We start from the raw sequence: 18,506 nt of genomic DNA, 5'->3' as shown, positions 1-18,506 counted from the left end.
TCTGTGTACAAAGAATTGTGTATATTTGGAAAACATTTGCTAGAACTAGTTTCTTGAGAAAAGCCAAATTAACTAACCTAGATAAAAGGTAGAGCAGAGGAAATCAATATTACCTAATGCTGTGATACAGTTTTGATGCAGGGGTAAGCATTCATAACAATCCCAACCTGAACTGGCATTCTTGGGTTTCCTTGAAATGAAACCTGTTACAGAGAAACTTGTTAGGACACATGTTGAACTAAACATAGTAGGTTTGTTGAATTTGAACTGGACCAGCCTGCAGTGGAGTCCTGTGGTAAGTGATTAGTCACTTTGACGTAATTGTTAGATTTAGAATTGTTGTATTGATGTATAAGACAGATAATATATCCATAAAAATGAATATATTTGCACGTATTTCAGGTAAGTTATTTCTTAGTTCTGGTTTCCAGAATTAATAGTGGTGTAATAGCAGTTCAGGTGATTAAAAAATAAGTACCATCTGAATTTGACACTAGTAATTGATGATGTGAAAACAAGGGAGGGAGAATAGGTAGGAGGACTGATTACCCTGAAGATTAGGTTTGAACCAGAATGATTCCATTGGTAGTTTATTACGGTATATGAGAAAAATGATCATACAAAGCACAGGCATCAGTATTCTCCCTTCTGTTTAGTTTGTTCTAACAAATTACTCATCTTTATGTTCAAGTTTTTAGTAGTCCTGGTAGAGAGGAGATGGGATGGATACAAAAGATGAACAAGACAGAAGCTTTGCCCATGAGTCAAGGGAAGATAAACAAGTATATATAAATACAGCATGAAATAGACCAGCTGGAAGATCATAAATACCTCTCAGAGAGGGTTCTATATGTGGAACATGAGGAGAAACTGCTTCCCAACTGGGAGCATTTGGCAGAGGCTCTATGGCTGTAGAATTTCCTCTGGCATAGGTTGGGTTAAGGGCCTTCCAGGTAGGGAGAAGAACTTGAACAAAGTTAACAGAGTCTGGGAAGTGCAGAGTTCATTTTCGGGAACAGTAACATAGTATATATGCTTGGGAATAATGCCTAAGGTTGCTTGCTGGCTCAAAACAGATCGCATGTTGGCATATTAGTTGGAAATTAATAGTAAAGCATATTAGAGTTAAACAGTATTGACATTTGTTCTGTAAGTCTTGTGCTTTTATATTTCTCATAAACACGTCATTAGTCCCCGGTCTTTGGGAAAGGACCGGCTTTTTTTGTTTTAGATCACTTGGGTTGTTACAACTTAAATGAAAAATGTTTATGTGGAATTGCATTTGTGTTCTTTTTTTATGTAATGGGAGTATTTTTGCCATTTAGCTCAAATCTCTTGAAGATCAGGACTTGTTTTACATGATCTGCTCTACCTAGATCAATGAGTCTTTGATCATTCTGAATAACTTAAATTTATCATTGTTATAGATTATGATGCACCATTATCACAGAAGAAATTCGTGTCTATAGCTTTTAAGGACTTGATTACATCATTTTCAAGCCTGATAGTTTTGGAATCACCATTAGAGCTTAAGACACATCTGCCTTCACTTCAACCACCTGTCTTCATACCCTGACGAAGTGCGCCTTTTAACACTCCTTTGTCCTTGGATTACTTAAGAGTTCCCAGAAATACATTTGCCACCAAGAGAGTAGGTAAGTGAATGTTCTCTGCCTAGTCCAGTATTAAGACACATTGTTTTTCTGAAGACGATATGTCGAGTACAGTAAACCTTTCATACTTTTTTTTTAAAGGCAGAGAAGTCAGTAATCATTTGAGTATAAAAAACATTTTCATATTTTTCTTTTCTATGTTTTGACTTCAAAGTAAAATTTCTTACTGCCTTTTTTTTTTTTTAATTAGAGAGATAGGGTCTCACTCTGTTGCCCAGGCTGGAGTGCAGTGGTGGGATCATAGCTCATTGCAGCCTGGAACTCCTGGGCTCAAGTGATTCTCCTGACTCAGCTTTCCTAGTAACTGAGACTACAGGTGTGCGCCACCACCATGACTGGCTAATTTTTACATTTTCTGTAGAGAGAAGGTTTCACTGTGTTTCCCAGACTGGTCTCAAACCCCTGGGCTCAAGCAATCTTCTTGCCTTGGCCTCCCTATTACTGTTCTTTATTTTATTTTTTGAGATGGAGTCTCTCTGTTGCCCACGCTGGAGTGCAGTGGCACGATCTCGGCTCACTGCAACATTTGCCTCCTGGGTTCAAGCGATTCTCCTGCCTCAGCCCCCACAAGTAACTGGGATTACAGGCACCTGCCACTACTCCTGGCTAAATTTTGTATTTTTAGTAGAGACAGGATTTCACCATGTTGGCCAGGCTGGTCTTGAACTCCTGACCTCAAATGATCCACCGTCTCGGCCTCCCAAAGTGCTGGGATTACAGGTGTGAGTCATAGCGCCTGGCCTATTACTGTTTTTTAATTATGCATTTTGTGTAGTCATTAGTCAGTTGTTTATAGGTAATGGTAAAATGCAAAAAAGTTTTAAGTTCCCATTTATATTTATATAATCTGATGAGATAAATGATTTAGAATATATGAAAGGAACAGAATATAAGTTCATTTTTAATCACTTATGTTTCAAAACATTTATAAAAATCATTTTGTAGATACAGTGACAAGACGAATCAGACTTTTTAAGTTTGTGTATGTGGCAAGGGAGGAAGAAATTAGGCAATTTTCTGCATATAACTCTTGACTGTATATAATTTTGAAGACTAGGAGCAAATTGGGGGCCCTTTAAGGAAACTGAAAAGGGGTAGGATTAGGATAAATAACAGTTTTTCTCATTTGTGGGTAAAGGAATGACAGGAGCCCAAATCCAAGGAAACCTATATGTACTGGCTATTTCACCCTTTCAGGCTTTTAGGTTACTTGTTATATGGGTTTGGGCAGGATGGAGTTTCATTTCCTTCCCTTCAGAATCAATTTGCTTAATAGGCATGGGAACCCAGCCAAAATTTTTGAGATAGCTGCTACTGTTTGAATCTTTTGAAAGTCTTATGACCAAAGTATTAGGGAACAAAGACTTGGACATTCAGCACAGGTGTTGTTTCAGCTAAGTTTTTGTGTGATGAAATTTTTATGTATCGTTTATAGGATGGAATTTGAGAATAGAGAGACTGTATTACTCTTTAGCATTATATTTTTAAAACCATTATTTGCAAGTAAAATAACTTGGCTTTCTTTTCATTTAGCCAAATTTATAAGGAAAAATGATTCCCAATGGATATTTGATGTTTGAGGATGAAAATTTTATTGAGTCTTCTGTTGCCAAATTAAATGCCCTGAGGAAAAGTGGCCAGTTCTGCGATGTTCGACTTCAGGTATTTAAAACTTAATTCAAAATTTATAGAATTTTTTATTACTAAAAGCCATAATTTCTTAGATTTGCTTATTTTCTTTTACATAGGCATTTAATGAAATGATTTTTTAAAAGAATACTGAGAAATGTAAGATAAAGGAATCTGATGTCGTAATTAGCTAGAGAAGCACATAATCCACACTACTTATAATTATAATTCTTCATAATTTCAGGTCTGTGGCCATGAAATGTTAGCACACAGAGCAGTGCTAGCTTGCTGCAGTCCCTATTTATTTGAAATCTTTAATAGTGATAGTGATCCTCATGGAATTTCTCATGTTAAATTTGATGATCTCAATCCAGAAGCTGTTGAAGTCTTGTTGAATTATGCCTACACTGCTCAGTAAGTACATTTGAAGTAAACCATATAATTAGGGAATATCTTCAGAAAATTCCAAGTCTTGCTACATATATTTAAATTAAGTGTGTTTTAAGGCTTTGGTATCATAAATAACTTTTTTTTTAATAGGTTGAAAGCAGATAAGGAATTGGTAAAAGATGTTTATTCTGCAGCAAAAAAGCTGAAGATGGATCGAGTAAAGCAGGTAGAGTACCAGAAGTAAATAAAATCACTTATGGAGTCTTATTTTGTGTGATCGCAATGCTGAATTTGTCATGAAACATCTTGTTAGTCTCAAGGAATCGAAAATGTCCCTTTTTTCCCTCAGAATAGTCAATATGTTATTTTAACTGTTTGGCTATAATAATGTAGCAAGATCACACTTCTCAGATAACTTGGGCTAAAGTCTTACCCTTTCAGCAGTCTTCTCTGGTAGGGTGGCTATGTCAGCCTTTGATAGCATGAATTAAAATAAATGTTTTTCTTAAGAGTTAATCACATAACTTATGTCCTCAATTCTGTGTTCTCCTAAACTTCCTGTGCTCTCTAAAAGTATTCCTTCTAGAATTCAATAGTAAAAAGTACTTTTGGAAAACAGGCATTTAATCCCCTAATGTATAGGGGTCAGGAAACTTAAGGCCTACCGGCCAGCTGCCTATTTTTATAAAGTTTTATTCCAACACAACCATGTGTGTTCATTTACATATGGTCTAGGCTGCTTTCCAGCTACAATGACGGAATTGAGCAGTTGTGACAAACAGTATGGCCTACAAGCCTAAAATGCTTTTACTATCTGGCCCTTTAAGAAAAAGTTTGATTTGCTAGCCCTTTTTCTAATATCACTCCTTTGCTCGAAAATCCTTCCTTAATTTACAGCACGTATCCCCGAATTTAGTATTCTAGATTTTCTCTAATATAGTTGCTGTTTTTCCAAAACTATTTCCTAGTTATCTTTTCTCCAACCAAATTAAATTGTTTGCAGCCTCTTCTCTACTTCTGTATGCATTCAATATCAACATCATCTCTCCTGTAGAGCCCAGTTCAGATATTGTTTCATGAAGCCTTACCAAATTATTCTACTTGAAAATACTTATGTGAACTTACATAGCATTTCAATTTGTTGCATCTCTCCTTAAACTAACACTTACATATCTGTATAGCATAATTTGATGTTTATCATTTGTATACATGTTATTACCACTATTACATTTGTTGTATTAAGACAGTGATTTTTGCTTCATCTTTGTATCTTCATATAGTGTTTACCACACTGAACATTAAGTATTTGTTGAATAAAAGATATGTAAGTGTTGGCACTCATATATTTCTTTTCCAAGGTTTGTGGTGATTATTTACTATCAAGAATGGATGTTACCAGCTGCATCTCTTACCGAAATTTTGCAAGTTGTATGGGAGACTCCCGTTTGTTGAATAAAGTTGATGCTTATATTCAGGAGCATTTGTTACAAATTTCGGAAGAGGAGGAGTTTCTTAAGCTTCCAAGGCTAAAGGTAAGGAGTGAACTCTATAAACAGATGTATACTATCTAGTTCCAGGCACGGAATCTTGGTCTGTGTCAAGCAAGTGAGTAATGATTATGAAATGATACATCGAAATTACTGTTATTCTTAGCAGCGTAATGAGTTTCTACCTACCAGTTTGTTTACTTTGTTTTTGATAAACTGGTTCCTTACAAATTAGAGTAAATGTATGGAATGAATTGTGCATCTATGACAACTTTGTTATGAAATTGGGAATTAAGCTGAGAACTAGAAGCCCAACAATGATCCATGTCATTGTTTTTTCCAATTCTAGTTGGAGGTAATGCTTGAAGATAATGTTTGCTTGCCCAGCAATGGCAAATTGTATACAAAGGTAATCAACTGGGTGCAGCGTAGCATCTGGGAGAATGGAGACAGTCTGGAAGAGCTGATGGAAGAGGTTAGTTTTAAAGTAAATGGGATTCAACCACTTTTAAAAATTATTTTGCTATAACATGAAGGATTCCCTTTCACTTTTATTTTATAACCATGACCCTAAAGAATTTAAATTTTGCTATAGGTACCCCTAAGCTGAGAAACAGGGGGGGTGTCCAGGTGAGCTGAATGAACTGTTCAGTTTGGTCTTCTGCTTTTCTTTTTTTATTTCTTTGCTTATTATGTGCCGTTAACTTTCTTTAAAGTAGCTTGTAATTTGCTTTAGAAATGGGAAGTGGTACTGAAATTTTCTGTAGATTCTTAATTTTTCTTCACAGGTTTTTGCTTTAAATTTGACAAGTAGGTAAAAGCTTCTAATGGTTGTTCCTCCCCATTGATTTATCTCCCCATAGGTTTATTAACAAAACTAGGATACCCAAGACTGAAGAAACAAGAAGAAACCTCAAGTGTATTGACACGTAAAGAAGCAGCAGTCCTGCCCCAGTTCTCCTAAGAAAAATCCGCTGTGGGCAGAGAACGATGATGATTTAATGGTGTTTACTCCTTTACAGGATTCTTGTCTTTAAAGCTGTGTGTTTTTCAATGGTGTTGTTCATACATATAGTCACTCACTTAACTTGGGCTACTTTTAAAAAAAATACACAAGATAAACAAAATTGATAGAGAAATGGTGGGAATTGAAAACACGCAGGTGGAGCAGTAACCTTGAGTTTCTCTCTCCACTTAAACCTTTCGGAGTTCCTTTGAGAGCTTACCAAATCTGTTAGGCCTACAGAAACACTGTCATCATTATGTTCTAAAAGGGCTAACAGATTATCTTTAAATTCTATGATTCCCACTTGAAAGTCAGATGCATTTGCTATATATTTGCATCTGTCAATGGAGATAACTCTACAGCTTGCTTGAAATTTTGCATTTGTTTTCTCTTTGTTTTTCTTGACATTGCTTACAGGAAGGAAATATGTTTATGCAAACCAGACCACTTATCTGCAAAGGTGTAAACTATATTCAGTATTTTATTGTAAATATGTATATTATTTAAGAGTATATATTGTACTAGTGCTTTTTTTCTTACTGTTATATGATAGAAGCTATGAAAAAAATGAAGATTTCTTTCAAGCCAATCAAGCCAACGACTCTTCAGCCAGTATTGGAAGATTTTGTATTTGATTTTGGTTTTTCGTTTTTGTTTTTTTTAAATTTTTACCACCATGACATGTATTTTTCTTTACCTCCGGATCCTGCCAGAGTAATATGTCAAGAAGTTCAAGAAGCACACTGGAGGTTACCTTGAGGCGTTTGTGTAATCTGCATACTAGTGGAGTAGCCATGGTGACCGTAGCCACATGGGTGTTCTGTTGCTGTTTTGCAGGTTCAAACCTTGTACTACTCAGCTGATCACAAGCTGCTTGATGGGAACCTACTAGATGGACAGGCTGAGGTGTTTGGCAGTGATGATGACCACATTCAGTTTGTGCAGGTACACATTGCACAGTCTGAGGTAACCTCAGGTTAAAATTTGACTAGAGAATTTGATAGCATACTTAAATTTTCCTTTAATAAAGGAAAGTAGACCAATTTCATTGGTAAAACTGGACAGAAACATTTTTGGGAGAAAACAAGCATATCTTAGTATTTTTGCCACATGAAAAGATATTAACGAATTAGGAAACCCTATTGAAATTTTTTTCTCATAAAGCAGGAATTACAAATAGTAAAGACCAATAAGATGGAACAATATAGAAATTATTTGGGAAGATTATGAAAAGTGGTTGGTTGTGGCAGGCATGACTGATAAACTCAGTTTTTTTAAAAAAGGGGCAGGGGGACTTAAATTGTTGATGGCTATGAAAGAAATTTTGGATGTTACCTTAACTACTGAGCTGTCTTACTGGAAATTAGAAATGGTATAGTTAAGATGGACTATACAATGTAATAAGTTTAAAAGTGGTTGATCATATGTTACAACCTGATCTAGATGTTTCTTAACCAAAATGAATTAAAATATAGTAGAGTTCCACTGTGCCGATTGAGTTACTTTGCATTTTATAAAATCCAATTTCATTTTTCCCCTACGGGTAAACACATAATTATTCAGACACATTATCAACAATTACTAGAGAACAAACTTCTCAGGTCTAAACTTTTTAAGTTTATGGACAAATACAGAAAAGTACACAAGTCATAATTGCCACACAGTGAACCTACCAGTGTAAACACTACCCAAGTCAAGAAGAGAAGGTTTCTAGCATCCTGTCAGCCTTTCTCTTGCCTCTTTTTATTTGGCCTTTAGCTCAAATTACGTTTCTGAGGGACAAGCTATAAAGTAGTTGACTCAACCCAGACTGAGGAATGCTTTTCTTTAAAAATCAGAGGGTAAGTGGTAGACTTCGTAGTAGCCTATATGGTTACAAATTATCAGGTGTTCGCTCTCTGGTGTCCTGTGGCAATAGTGGGTGAATATCTTTATTTTCTAAAAGTTTTGGAATTTGAATTAGTTGATAACTTATATTTGTACATTTTGAATATATTGAGGATATTTTCCCCCTTAGCTCTAAACATTTCGAGTTAACATTTTAAAAGTACGTTTTTAACATGCAGAGAGGTTGAGTGCTCAATAAATGGCAGGCCATAATGTTCGGTATGGCAACACAAAAATGTGTCTAAGAGACAGTTTCTGCTTGTAGGACCTTCTAAGAGTGGGCAAAACAATACAGGCTTATAAGAAGTAGCTATGAAAGGCCTAAAGGGGAGGACACAATGAGACAGGAGAGAAGCCAGGGATATTTCACACAAGAGGTAACTTTTGAGCATTCTTAGGATTTAGAGGAGTCTGCATAGCAGATAAAGGGAGAAATGTTAGATAGCAAAGAGTATCTGCAAGGATGATACTCTTGGAACTGCAGGTCATAAGACTGGGAAAGTAGGTAAATGCTTCCTGAATGGGGCTTATACTTTATCCTATAGGCAGTGGGAAGCCTTAGGTAAGACTACAGTGATATGAAAGTTATGCATTCACAACTTTAGTAATAGTGAAAAACTGGGGAACAGGCTATTAGGTGGCAGTCTCTGGGCTGGGATCCCAACTGATTTCTGGTTTTTTATTTTCTAAAATTGTTGCGTTGGACCCTTCCTGTTTTTATAACCAGATGCAGAAGATCAATAAAAGTTTGAGCCCAGTTTATAGACTATTGCCAGTAGTAGTTCAGGTTTTAAAAAAACGAGGGCTTAATCTAGGGGTATGAAGGGGAAAGGATAGATTTTTTATGTATGTCTATAAGTAGACAAGTAGACATTTATATTAACAAAGGTTGACTTACCAGGCCTTAGTGATTGTTTTTTTTTGTTTTGTTTTGTTTTTTTTGAGACGGAGTCTAGCTCTGTGGCCCAGGCTGGAGTGCTGTGGCCGGATCTCAGCTCACTGCAAGCTCCGCCTCCCGGGTTCATGCCATTCTCCTGCCTCAGCCTCCCGGGTAGCTGGGACTACAGGCGCCACCACCTCGCCTGGCTAGTTTTTTGTAGTTTTTAGTAGAGACGGGGTTTCACCGTGTTAGCCAGGATGGTCTCGATCTCCTGACCTCGTGATCTGCCCGTCTCGGCCTCCCAAAGTGCTGGGATTACAGGCTTGAGCCACCGCGCATTGTTTAGCAAGATGAGGGAAAAGGAAGAATTTGAGAGTAAGTGGGATTCTGACATCTGTGACTCATTAGAATGTGATGCCATGAATAGAGATCATGAATTGAAGAGGATGAGAGGGACACATGTTAGACTTCAAGAAAAGAAAAAGAACATAGAGAAGAAGCCATTAGGAAAGTTACAGGACAATAAGAATCTAATCATGTTGTAAAAGCTGCCTAAGGTAGGAGAAGAAAATTTGAAGGAGGACTAAACTGTACACTGTCAAATCCTCTGGGAGGTCGTGTAAAATAAGGTTTAGGGATATATCCTTTACATATAAAGGATTTAACCAGCATTTCTATATTATGTTTGTTATTAGGCATTGTTATGAGGCATTGCTATAGGGCCTTTCTCTTCCACAGTCATTTTCTCTTAATTATAGTTTGTATATTAGAACAATTTTCTTACCCCAATACAGCCTCAATGTAAGCATCATCCATTTGTGATATTTGGATCCCTTCTTCCCATAGGTTGGGATGAGGTTTTATGTACTTTGTAATTCATAATAATAGATAAGGTTAGATAAGTCTAACCTTATTTTTTATTCTTAATATTCACAGTATAAAAGTGATATGAGCAGATGCATTCACAACTTTAGTAACAGTGAAAAACTGGAAAACAGCCTGTCATAGTGTAAATCTGTTTCATACCATGACGTAACTTGTCATAGTATAAAAAGGGTGGGGTTTATCTTCATAAGTCCTAGTCTTTCTTTTAGCCTTATTGCCTTGGGCAATGCATATCTTCTTGAGTTTCAATATTTTTATCTATAAAATGAGTAGATAATATCACCCTCACTGGACTAAAAAAGATGATGTAAATAAAGTATCTAGTAATACCTAGGTACGTAATAAACATCTAAGTGGAATTTAATGATAACCATTGATAATGATATATTCCCTGCCTTTTCTCAAAATAGCCTATGTATGTTGTAACCACACTCAGGCCTAACTTTTGATATAGCTTTTTCTTATAGCTTCAAGTAGCTACCAAAATCTTTTTCTCTATTACTTGTTATGTGGCTTTTTGCTTCCACTAGCAACAGAAATTTCCATTAGAAATTTTACCTATCCTTGTGGTCTGGCCGTCTGGACCAGCAAAAGTGGGATGAGCAAACTAGGCCAGGAGCTGAAGGTGCTACCTGTTCATTTGGCAGTTCCTCTCAGAGTAGTCTTTACTCTTCCAATTCCAAAAGATCATATCCTTTGGAAGTGGCAAAGGCTAAAGTAATCGGAAGGAAACCATGAAGGAAAACTCATACATGAGAACACATGTGTAAAGTAGTTCTCTTACAGTCATTTGGATATTGGCAGCTTTGTTCATTTCTCCCTCTTTAGTGTTCCTGTATATTCTACTTTTGTGAATATTTGGTTGTTTTTAGTAATGTTTCATTTCTGATTACTGTTTGTGTTTTGATGTAATTTTGTCTAGAAAACCACTCTATAATAACTAAAGAAATATTCTTTTAAGTGTTTCTTGTAATTACCACTTTTTTCCTGTAAAGTACTTTCAGAGAAACCGGATGAATCTATGTCTGCTTACGTTTTGCTGGCATTGTATGAAGGATACCTGTACATATGATTTAGTTAGGTTTGACAGTTTCATGAAAATAGTGGGTTAAATGTATTCTCTGTTAATTCATACTATTTTAAATTTACAACATTCTTTTAGAAGATTCTCTACTTAATATAAAAATCTGTGAGCTTATATCAATTATAGATTAGTTTTTTTCTTTCTTCTATTGAGGTCTTGATTTGCAACATGTTTTTCAAATTGTTAAAATTGAGCTTTTTCTTACCTAGGCTAATTGTGTAGGTGTAGTTGTCTCATCATTAAGTGGAGGTGGAAGTATGCCAGTAATTTGTGTCATTTGGAAAGTGCTGGCTTGAGTTAAAGTTAGTGTCCTATAAATGTCATATATAGGTGAAGGATACTCAGTGTTGTGGAATAGCTCAGGAACAAAGGTACATCAGATGTGGTCTTTGGCTAGGTTTCTGTAGCTACCTTTTGATTTTGCAGAAAAAGCCACCACGTGAGAATGGCCATAAGCAGATAAGTAGCAGTTCAACTGGATGTCTCTCTTCTCCAAATGCTACAGTACAAAGCCCTAAGCATGAGTGGAAAATCGTTGCTTCAGAAAAGACTTCAAGTAAGTATATGACACTTGCCAGATTGTTTTCAGCTTACCTATGTTTAAGAAGGAGTGTTGCCAATTTAATACCTTTTAAATTGACTACTCGAGGAAAAAAACTCAGAAGCAATTAAATTTGGAAAACAAGAGCAGATTGTTCCATTCTGGGATGTGGAGACTGTGGAGTCCAATTCCGGATCATATACACCAACCAAAAATAATAATTACATCTTAAACCTGGAATTCTTGTGCTTACAGATAACACTTACTTGTGCCTGGCTGTGCTAGATGGTATATTCTGTGTCATTTTTCTTCATGGGAGAAACAGCCCACAGAGCTCACCAACAAGTACTCCAAAACTAAGTAAGAGTTTAAGCTTTGAGATGCAACAAGATGAGCTAATCGAAAAGCCCATGTCTCCTATGCAGTACGCACGATCTGGTCTAGGAACAGCAGAGATGAATGGCAAACTCATAGCTGCAGGTAAGAACAGAAGGATGAGTGACATAACAGAAGCAGTCAACTGGCTAAGCATGTAGATGGGCATTTTTGTGACATGCAGACTTTCAAAGAGAGGGTTTAATATGCTATCTTTCATGGCAATCCAATAAGACAGGGAAATAACAATACTATTGAATATGGTTAACCTTCAGTTCAATGTCTGTCTCTAATTTTTAAAAAAATTATGTCGTGGCTCAATTTTTCTAATTTTCAAGCCAAGACTTAAGCAGTTTACTTGTACTGATAATGTTATTTTTTTAGCTATTACAAGCACTTAACTTAAAAGATCAACTTAAAAAGTTTTCTTAAAAAGTTTTAATATTTTTTCTCATTATGCAGATTTCTTAAACTTACAGGACTAGAAACAATGGCCCAGTTTAATACTTTAAACATAAGTCTATATGGTTTTATTTTTTTACCAGGTGGCTATAACAGAGAGGAATGTCTTCGAACAGTCGAATGCTATGATCCACATACAGATCATTGGTCCTTTCTTGCTCCCATGAGAACACCAAGAGCCCGATTTCAAATGGCTGTACTCATGGTAAGCGCATTATGTTGCAGGAGCAACCTATATTAGCTTTTTCCTCATAACTTCAGGATGTTGGAAATTCTCATCTCTCACTTTTGGCATAGGGCCAGCTCTATGTGGTAGGTGGATCAAATGGCCACTCAGATGACCTGAGTTGTGGAGAGATGTATGATTCAAACATAGATGACTGGATTCCTGTTCCAGAATTGAGAACTAACCGTTGTAATGCAGGTAATAATAATTTTCTCCTGAGATAGCCAGTATTTAAATATGATAATTAAATTATCAATATATAACTTTATTTTATACTTACATAGGAGTGTGTGCTCTGGATGGAAAATTATACATCGTTGGTGGCTCTGATCCATATGGTCAAAAAGGACTGAAAAATTGTGATGTATTTGATCCTGTAACAAAGTTGTGGACGAGCTGTGCTCCTCTTAACATTCGTAAGTTGATTTTTTTCCTTTTTTCTTTTTTTTTTTTTAAGACCTTTAAATTAACAGTATGTGTAGTACACACTTAAAGTCTGGGAGATGTAGCAATAATCTTGACTTGACTTTTCTTGTAGGGAGACACCAGTCTGCAGTCTGTGAGCTTGGTGGTTATTTGTACATAATCGGAGGTGCAGAATCTTGGAATTGTCTGAACACAGTAGAACGATACAATCCTGAAAATAACACCTGGACTTTAATTGCACCCATGAATGTGGCTAGACGAGGAGCTGGAGTGGCTGTTCTTAATGGTGAGTGTTGGGATTTGGAGAAGTGAAGAGTAGATAGTGGCAAGACTTTGTTCTAAAACTCTGAGAGAAAAGGTCAATGATAACTATAGTTGTACAGTTAAAAATTCAGAAGCAGTCATCTCTGGTGATGCAATGGAGATTAGGGTGATTTGTCCTTTAGAAATACATTTGCTAATCAAAGACTTATAATACTTGATATATAACTTAAATTAATTCGCCAGTCTTTTGATGGGTGCACTGAGTGAATTTCCAAGTCATTTTCTTCTATAAAACATATCCATAATGCATCATCTTGGATTTTGAGTTTCCCAGAGAGCCAGAATTTACAGAATCTGATCTGCAAAACAAAGTAAATGCAAATCCCTAGTCTTTTCCAACTGTCTACTCCATACCTAATTGGAAGTATAACCTTTAGACTATTTTAACAAGTTTCCAAAGTATTAAACTTTTTAAATGTAGACATAGCTTTCTTTCCACATCCATTTTATTGACTTTTATTTAATGTCTAATTATATAATCATAATTTAAAAGTTAGCATTGTTTTTGGTACCAGGCTGAATTTTAGTAGGCTTACGGCTCAACTGGTGAAAGCTTAAGGGTAGACACAGCCTACTGGCCTAGAGCTTTGTCAGTGTGGTTTACAGATACATAGAATGCAAGCTGGTTAAGTGATAGTCAAATGAAAAAATAATGAATTTGAGAATCGGTAATAAAATTTTTTCTAAGCTACAGAGTATTTATTGCTAACATTTTATCTATTTGAAAATAGTCATAATAACTCTGTTTCCAGAAGAAATTTCTGTACCACAATCATTTTATTTTTCTTTTTAATTGAGACATAGTCTCACTGTGTTGCCCAGGCCGGTCTTGAACCCCTGGGCTCATGCAGTCCTCCCACCTTGGGCTCTCATAGTATTGTGATTATAGGCATGAGCTACCGCACCTGGCCCCAAAATCATTTTATACAGTTGGAAAGCCCTAAAATATTTTTCTGCTTTCCTATAATCTCTTCTGAGTCTTAATTCTGTACATTGGGCTGATATAAAGTCCAGTGCACAGAACTATTCTGGTTTGCTACTTAGTAGCTGCATCTGTAGGATAATTGACCAGCTTCTTCCTGCTTTTCTTCTTCTTTGAAATAATAGTAGTAACTACCACAGAGTTTTTGTGAAAATTGTACTTTATTTAGATGCTGCTACTGCTTCCTCTCCCTTCCCCTTTTAAGTTGCCTAAGTTCCATGTGGAAATGGTTTTTTTATTGATTTGATTCCCAGCTCTTAGAGAGTATTTGCCATATTAGTAGCATTTAATAAATTCTTTTTGACAGAATGAACAGGAATTCTATTTTAAAAACCACTGATTTTTAAGCAAAAGACAGATTTAGGGGAGTTGTACCTTATTATACTTTAGTCTCTGGATTTACCCCATGTCATTTCTCTTTTAGGAAAACTGTTTGTATGTGGTGGCTTTGATGGTTCTCATGCCATCAGTTGTGTGGAAATGTATGATCCAACTAGAAATGAATGGAAGATGATGGGAAATATGACTTCACCAAGGAGCAATGCTGGGATTGCAACTGTAGGGAACACCATTTATGCAGTGGGAGGATTCGATGGCAATGAATTTCTGAATACGGTGGAAGTCTACAACCTTGAGTCAAATGAATGGAGCCCCTATACAAAGATTTTCCAGTTTTAACAAATTTAAGACCCTTTCAAACTAACAGGCTTAGTGATGTAATTGTGTTTAGTAGAGGTACACTTGTGAATAAGGAGGGTGGGTGGGTATAGATGTTGCTAACAGCAACACAAAGCTTTTGCATATTGCATATTATTAAACATGCTGTACATACTTTTTGTGTTTATTTGGAAAGGAATGCAAAGATGAAGGTCTGTTTTGTGTATTTTTAAGACTTTGGTTATTTTGGTTATTTTACTTTTTGGAAAAGAATAAACCGAGAATTGATTGGGCACATCATTTCAAGAAGTCCCCTCTCCTCCACATTTGTTTTGCCAATTTGCACATTAAATGACTCTTCCCTCAAATATGTATCATGGGGTAAGAGGGATAGGGTTTAAAAATGTAGACAGTTGGGTTTTTTAAGGGCCCTTTTTCAATAACTGGAACACTCTATAACAAAGGATACTTATTTAAATAGATGACATTGACTATTTTTGTTTTTATTAAAAGGAAGCTGACATGCCTACCAATATTTAATCTTTTATGATTGCCTTTTTATAACTTTTTATATTCTCAGCAGAGTGCTTTACCTATTGAAGTAAAATGTGGCAGGTTGGAGTTATTGAAGCAGAGTGGCAGTCTTCAAGTTTGCAGAGTAGGGGTCTTTTAAATTCTCTGAGTGCAAACTTCAGAGCTCTTGCCTCAGCTGCAGTTTTTTTCCTTCAAGAATGCAGTACTAACATTTATTTGAGTGGAGTTACTGAACAGTAACATAGCTGTGATTTTTGGTATTTGAAACACTGGTTTTAAATATTTTGACTTATTGAGGGTTTTATATAGCAAGACATATAGCAGTAAAAAATGGTGTTTTATCTTCTATATAATCCCTGTTTTTATTAACAATCCTAAATAGCAGCCCTCAATTGTGAAAAAAATTATTTTAAACTACATTAGGTTGTGAATGCAGGTTTTATCAGAACTATGTTTTTGTTCAGTTTATCTGTTCATATGGATAAATATTGGTTCGGATGACTTGGTCTGTAATGTGTAGTGCTACACACCTAACTTACGGTGCCAAAATAGCATGTCCTAATGCTTGCTGCTGATGCAAACACATTAAAGGTACTTTGCAGGAAATCCTTGCACCATGGGATTAATATCCAATTGCTGCTTGTACACTCATTCATTACTAAAAGTTTTGAGAAATTTTTTTCCAGTAATGAGCTTAAGAAATTTGGGGAAAATAACTCACCCGGCATCATACATCTGAAATAAGGAATGATACAAGGTTTTTTTTTCTCACAGAAGATGAGGCACAAAGGAACCTAATGGGCCAACTGGGATGAGATGACTATTCAGTGATGACTATTCTGAGATGACTCTTCAGTGGCTAACTTGGGTTAGGAAGAAAATAATTAGGTATTTTCTCCAAATGTTCACTGGTACTCTGCCACTTTATTTCTCTCATCTGTTACACAAAGAACCACCAGGAAAGGAAATCAGTTTGGTTGGTAACTCTGTAATTCCTAACTATCACTGGTTTGGTTCTGGACTAAAACTACATTGACAGATTGAATTTGCCTAATATGATGACTGTTTTTAATATGGATCTGTATGTGTTCTATTCAGCACAAGGAAATAAAATTTTAGTTGAGGATTCAGCCTAAAATCCTTGAGATCACTTCTCATTTCATAAGTGACATGCTTAATGCAAATAAGTAATATATGCGAATACTTTGGGTCAAAGTTTTCCTGCATTACTTTGGATGCCAAAGAGGTAGTTTGGTGGCCAAAAAGTATCTTTTTTAAGAAGCTGTTGTAGCCAGTCTTCGTGAAGATGAGAAGTTTCCGTAAATGAAAAAAAGAAAAAACAGTACTCAATGGCCATTTGTTACTGTTAATCCATATCTTAAAGGTACATCCTTTCTTCAGAGAGGGAGAAAATGGCATAGCCTCAGCACAATTTTAAAAAAAAAGACTTTTTAACCAGTAGGAATTTTTGAATAGTTTCAAAATAATATGGTAATACCACACTTCTGGTCAATTTTAATAAAACACTCTAAATCTCCTAAAAAGGTAGCAAAACTATAAAATATCTAAAATTAACCAAATATTATTGGTTATACTCAGGCATGGATCTTTTATTATGAACTTTAAATGTAGGGTTCTGATTTTTGGCTTCTAGTGTGTCATGTACTTTACCACTGCTCAGCGTGTTTTCAAATTCCCAATATATAATCAGATTTTAGGAAAAATCCAGGATTTGGGTATGTGATATATCACTAGAATCCTTGCTTAATTAACAAATTAGGTGTGTACCTTATTACCTCTCCTCACCTCAGAATTCTTCAAATTGAAGAAGGGAAAGGAGGAGCCCCAGTAGGACATTTCTGTAACTGCAGCGTTGCCTTCAGAGGAGTGAATATGATTCACGCAAAACTCAGCTGCTGTCGTAATTTACACGCAGCTGCTTTTTGTTGCAAAGATCTGAAGAGTCAGCAAGCGAGACATAAAATACAAGGTTAATTAGGTGTAAGGGAGAAAGAAAAACACTCATATATGAATCCTTAAATCCTTGGTAAGGCTGAGCTACAAATTTGGTCCTGTAAACAGGTTTTATTAAGTTAAATCAGTGTCTCTAGGTTAAAAAGAAGTAATTGCTATGAATTGCAGATATCCTTCATAATAAAACTGCAAGTTTCTCAAGAGTATTAATGACACTTTGAACAACAAGTAGAGTTTATAAAGAGGAACATACAAACTCATGTGAATGTCCTGGGTTCTTCAACCTATGAGCACCAATAATCTTGGCCAATAAAATACTCAACTTTATTAATAGCTCCACATCTTACTGGGGATTGAACAAAGGTTTGAAGCAAAACTCAGTCATTATGCTGGATCTGTGTGTAATGCCTTTAACAGAGGCATATATGAATAGAGGCTACACATTTGCTCGGGATGACCAAAGGGAGTAACATAATTTTAGCCAGAAAAAAAGACACACAGAAAGACCTAACTTGGAGTAATGAAACTACTGAGATGAACTGAAATATACAGCAAGGTAATAAGATGAGATCTGTTAAAACAATTTTTAAATGGGTAAAATATTTGAAAACACTTTGCAAAAGAAGTGGATGCCACTAAGAACACAGAAAGATACTATCATAAATCAGTCATTAAGAAAATGTAAATTAAAACCAAAATGGCATACACCTATTGAAACTGAATATACCAAATTCTGCTTAGGTTGCAGAGCAACTTGAACTCTTATACATTGCTGGAGGAACTGCAAAGGTGCACAGGCAGTTTTAAAAACGATCTATCCACTTTCTAATCTGTGACAAAGCAATCCCATTCATATTACCCAAGTGAAGGAAAATATTCACACAAACCTGTATGTGAAGATAGCAGCCTTATTCATAAACACCAAAAACTGAATTCAATGAAGTAGCCTTCCACCTGGTGAATGAATAAATTTGTACATCCATGGCAACGCAATACTTCTTGGGAATAAAAGAATGAACTACTGATATTATGGGTAAGTCTCAAGCATCATGCCAAATGAAAAGCCAGACTCAAAAGCCTCCAT

The 18,506-nt window shown here is 35.8% G+C and overlaps 1 protein-coding gene across 2 annotated transcripts; it reads left to right on the top strand.

Moving 5' to 3' along the window:
• Window positions 1–260: 260 nt before the first annotated feature.
• On the top strand, window positions 261–16,581 carry IVNS1ABP (influenza virus NS1A binding protein). Of its 2 annotated transcripts, XM_011934182.1 has the most exons (15): window positions 261–295; window positions 1,428–1,655; window positions 3,207–3,335; window positions 3,547–3,716; window positions 3,843–3,918; window positions 5,051–5,224; window positions 5,529–5,654; window positions 7,023–7,151; window positions 11,348–11,477; window positions 11,718–11,942; window positions 12,383–12,504; window positions 12,597–12,723; window positions 12,810–12,941; window positions 13,064–13,237; window positions 14,682–16,581. In XM_011934182.1, the coding sequence occupies exons 3-15, from the start codon at window positions 3,225–3,227 to the stop codon at window positions 14,933–14,935; spliced, it is 1,950 nt and encodes a 649-aa protein (XP_011789572.1). In that variant the 5' UTR covers window positions 261–295; window positions 1,428–1,655; window positions 3,207–3,224; the 3' UTR covers window positions 14,936–16,581. The 2 variants fall into 2 exon arrangements, with proteins under 2 accessions (XP_011789572.1, XP_011789573.1); XM_011934183.1 differs by lacking the exon at window positions 261–295 and having other exon boundaries at window positions 1,426–1,655; window positions 7,023–7,130.
• Window positions 16,582–18,506: the final 1,925 nt, after the last annotated feature.

The sequence above is a fragment of the Colobus angolensis genome, unplaced genomic scaffold (genome assembly GCF_000951035.1).
Source record: "Colobus angolensis palliatus isolate OR3802 unplaced genomic scaffold, Cang.pa_1.0 Scaffold132, whole genome shotgun sequence".
NCBI classification, from domain to species: domain Eukaryota; kingdom Metazoa; phylum Chordata; class Mammalia; order Primates; family Cercopithecidae; genus Colobus; species Colobus angolensis.
Note: the sequence above shows the minus strand (reverse complement) of the source record. Positions and strands in the feature narration are given on the sequence as shown.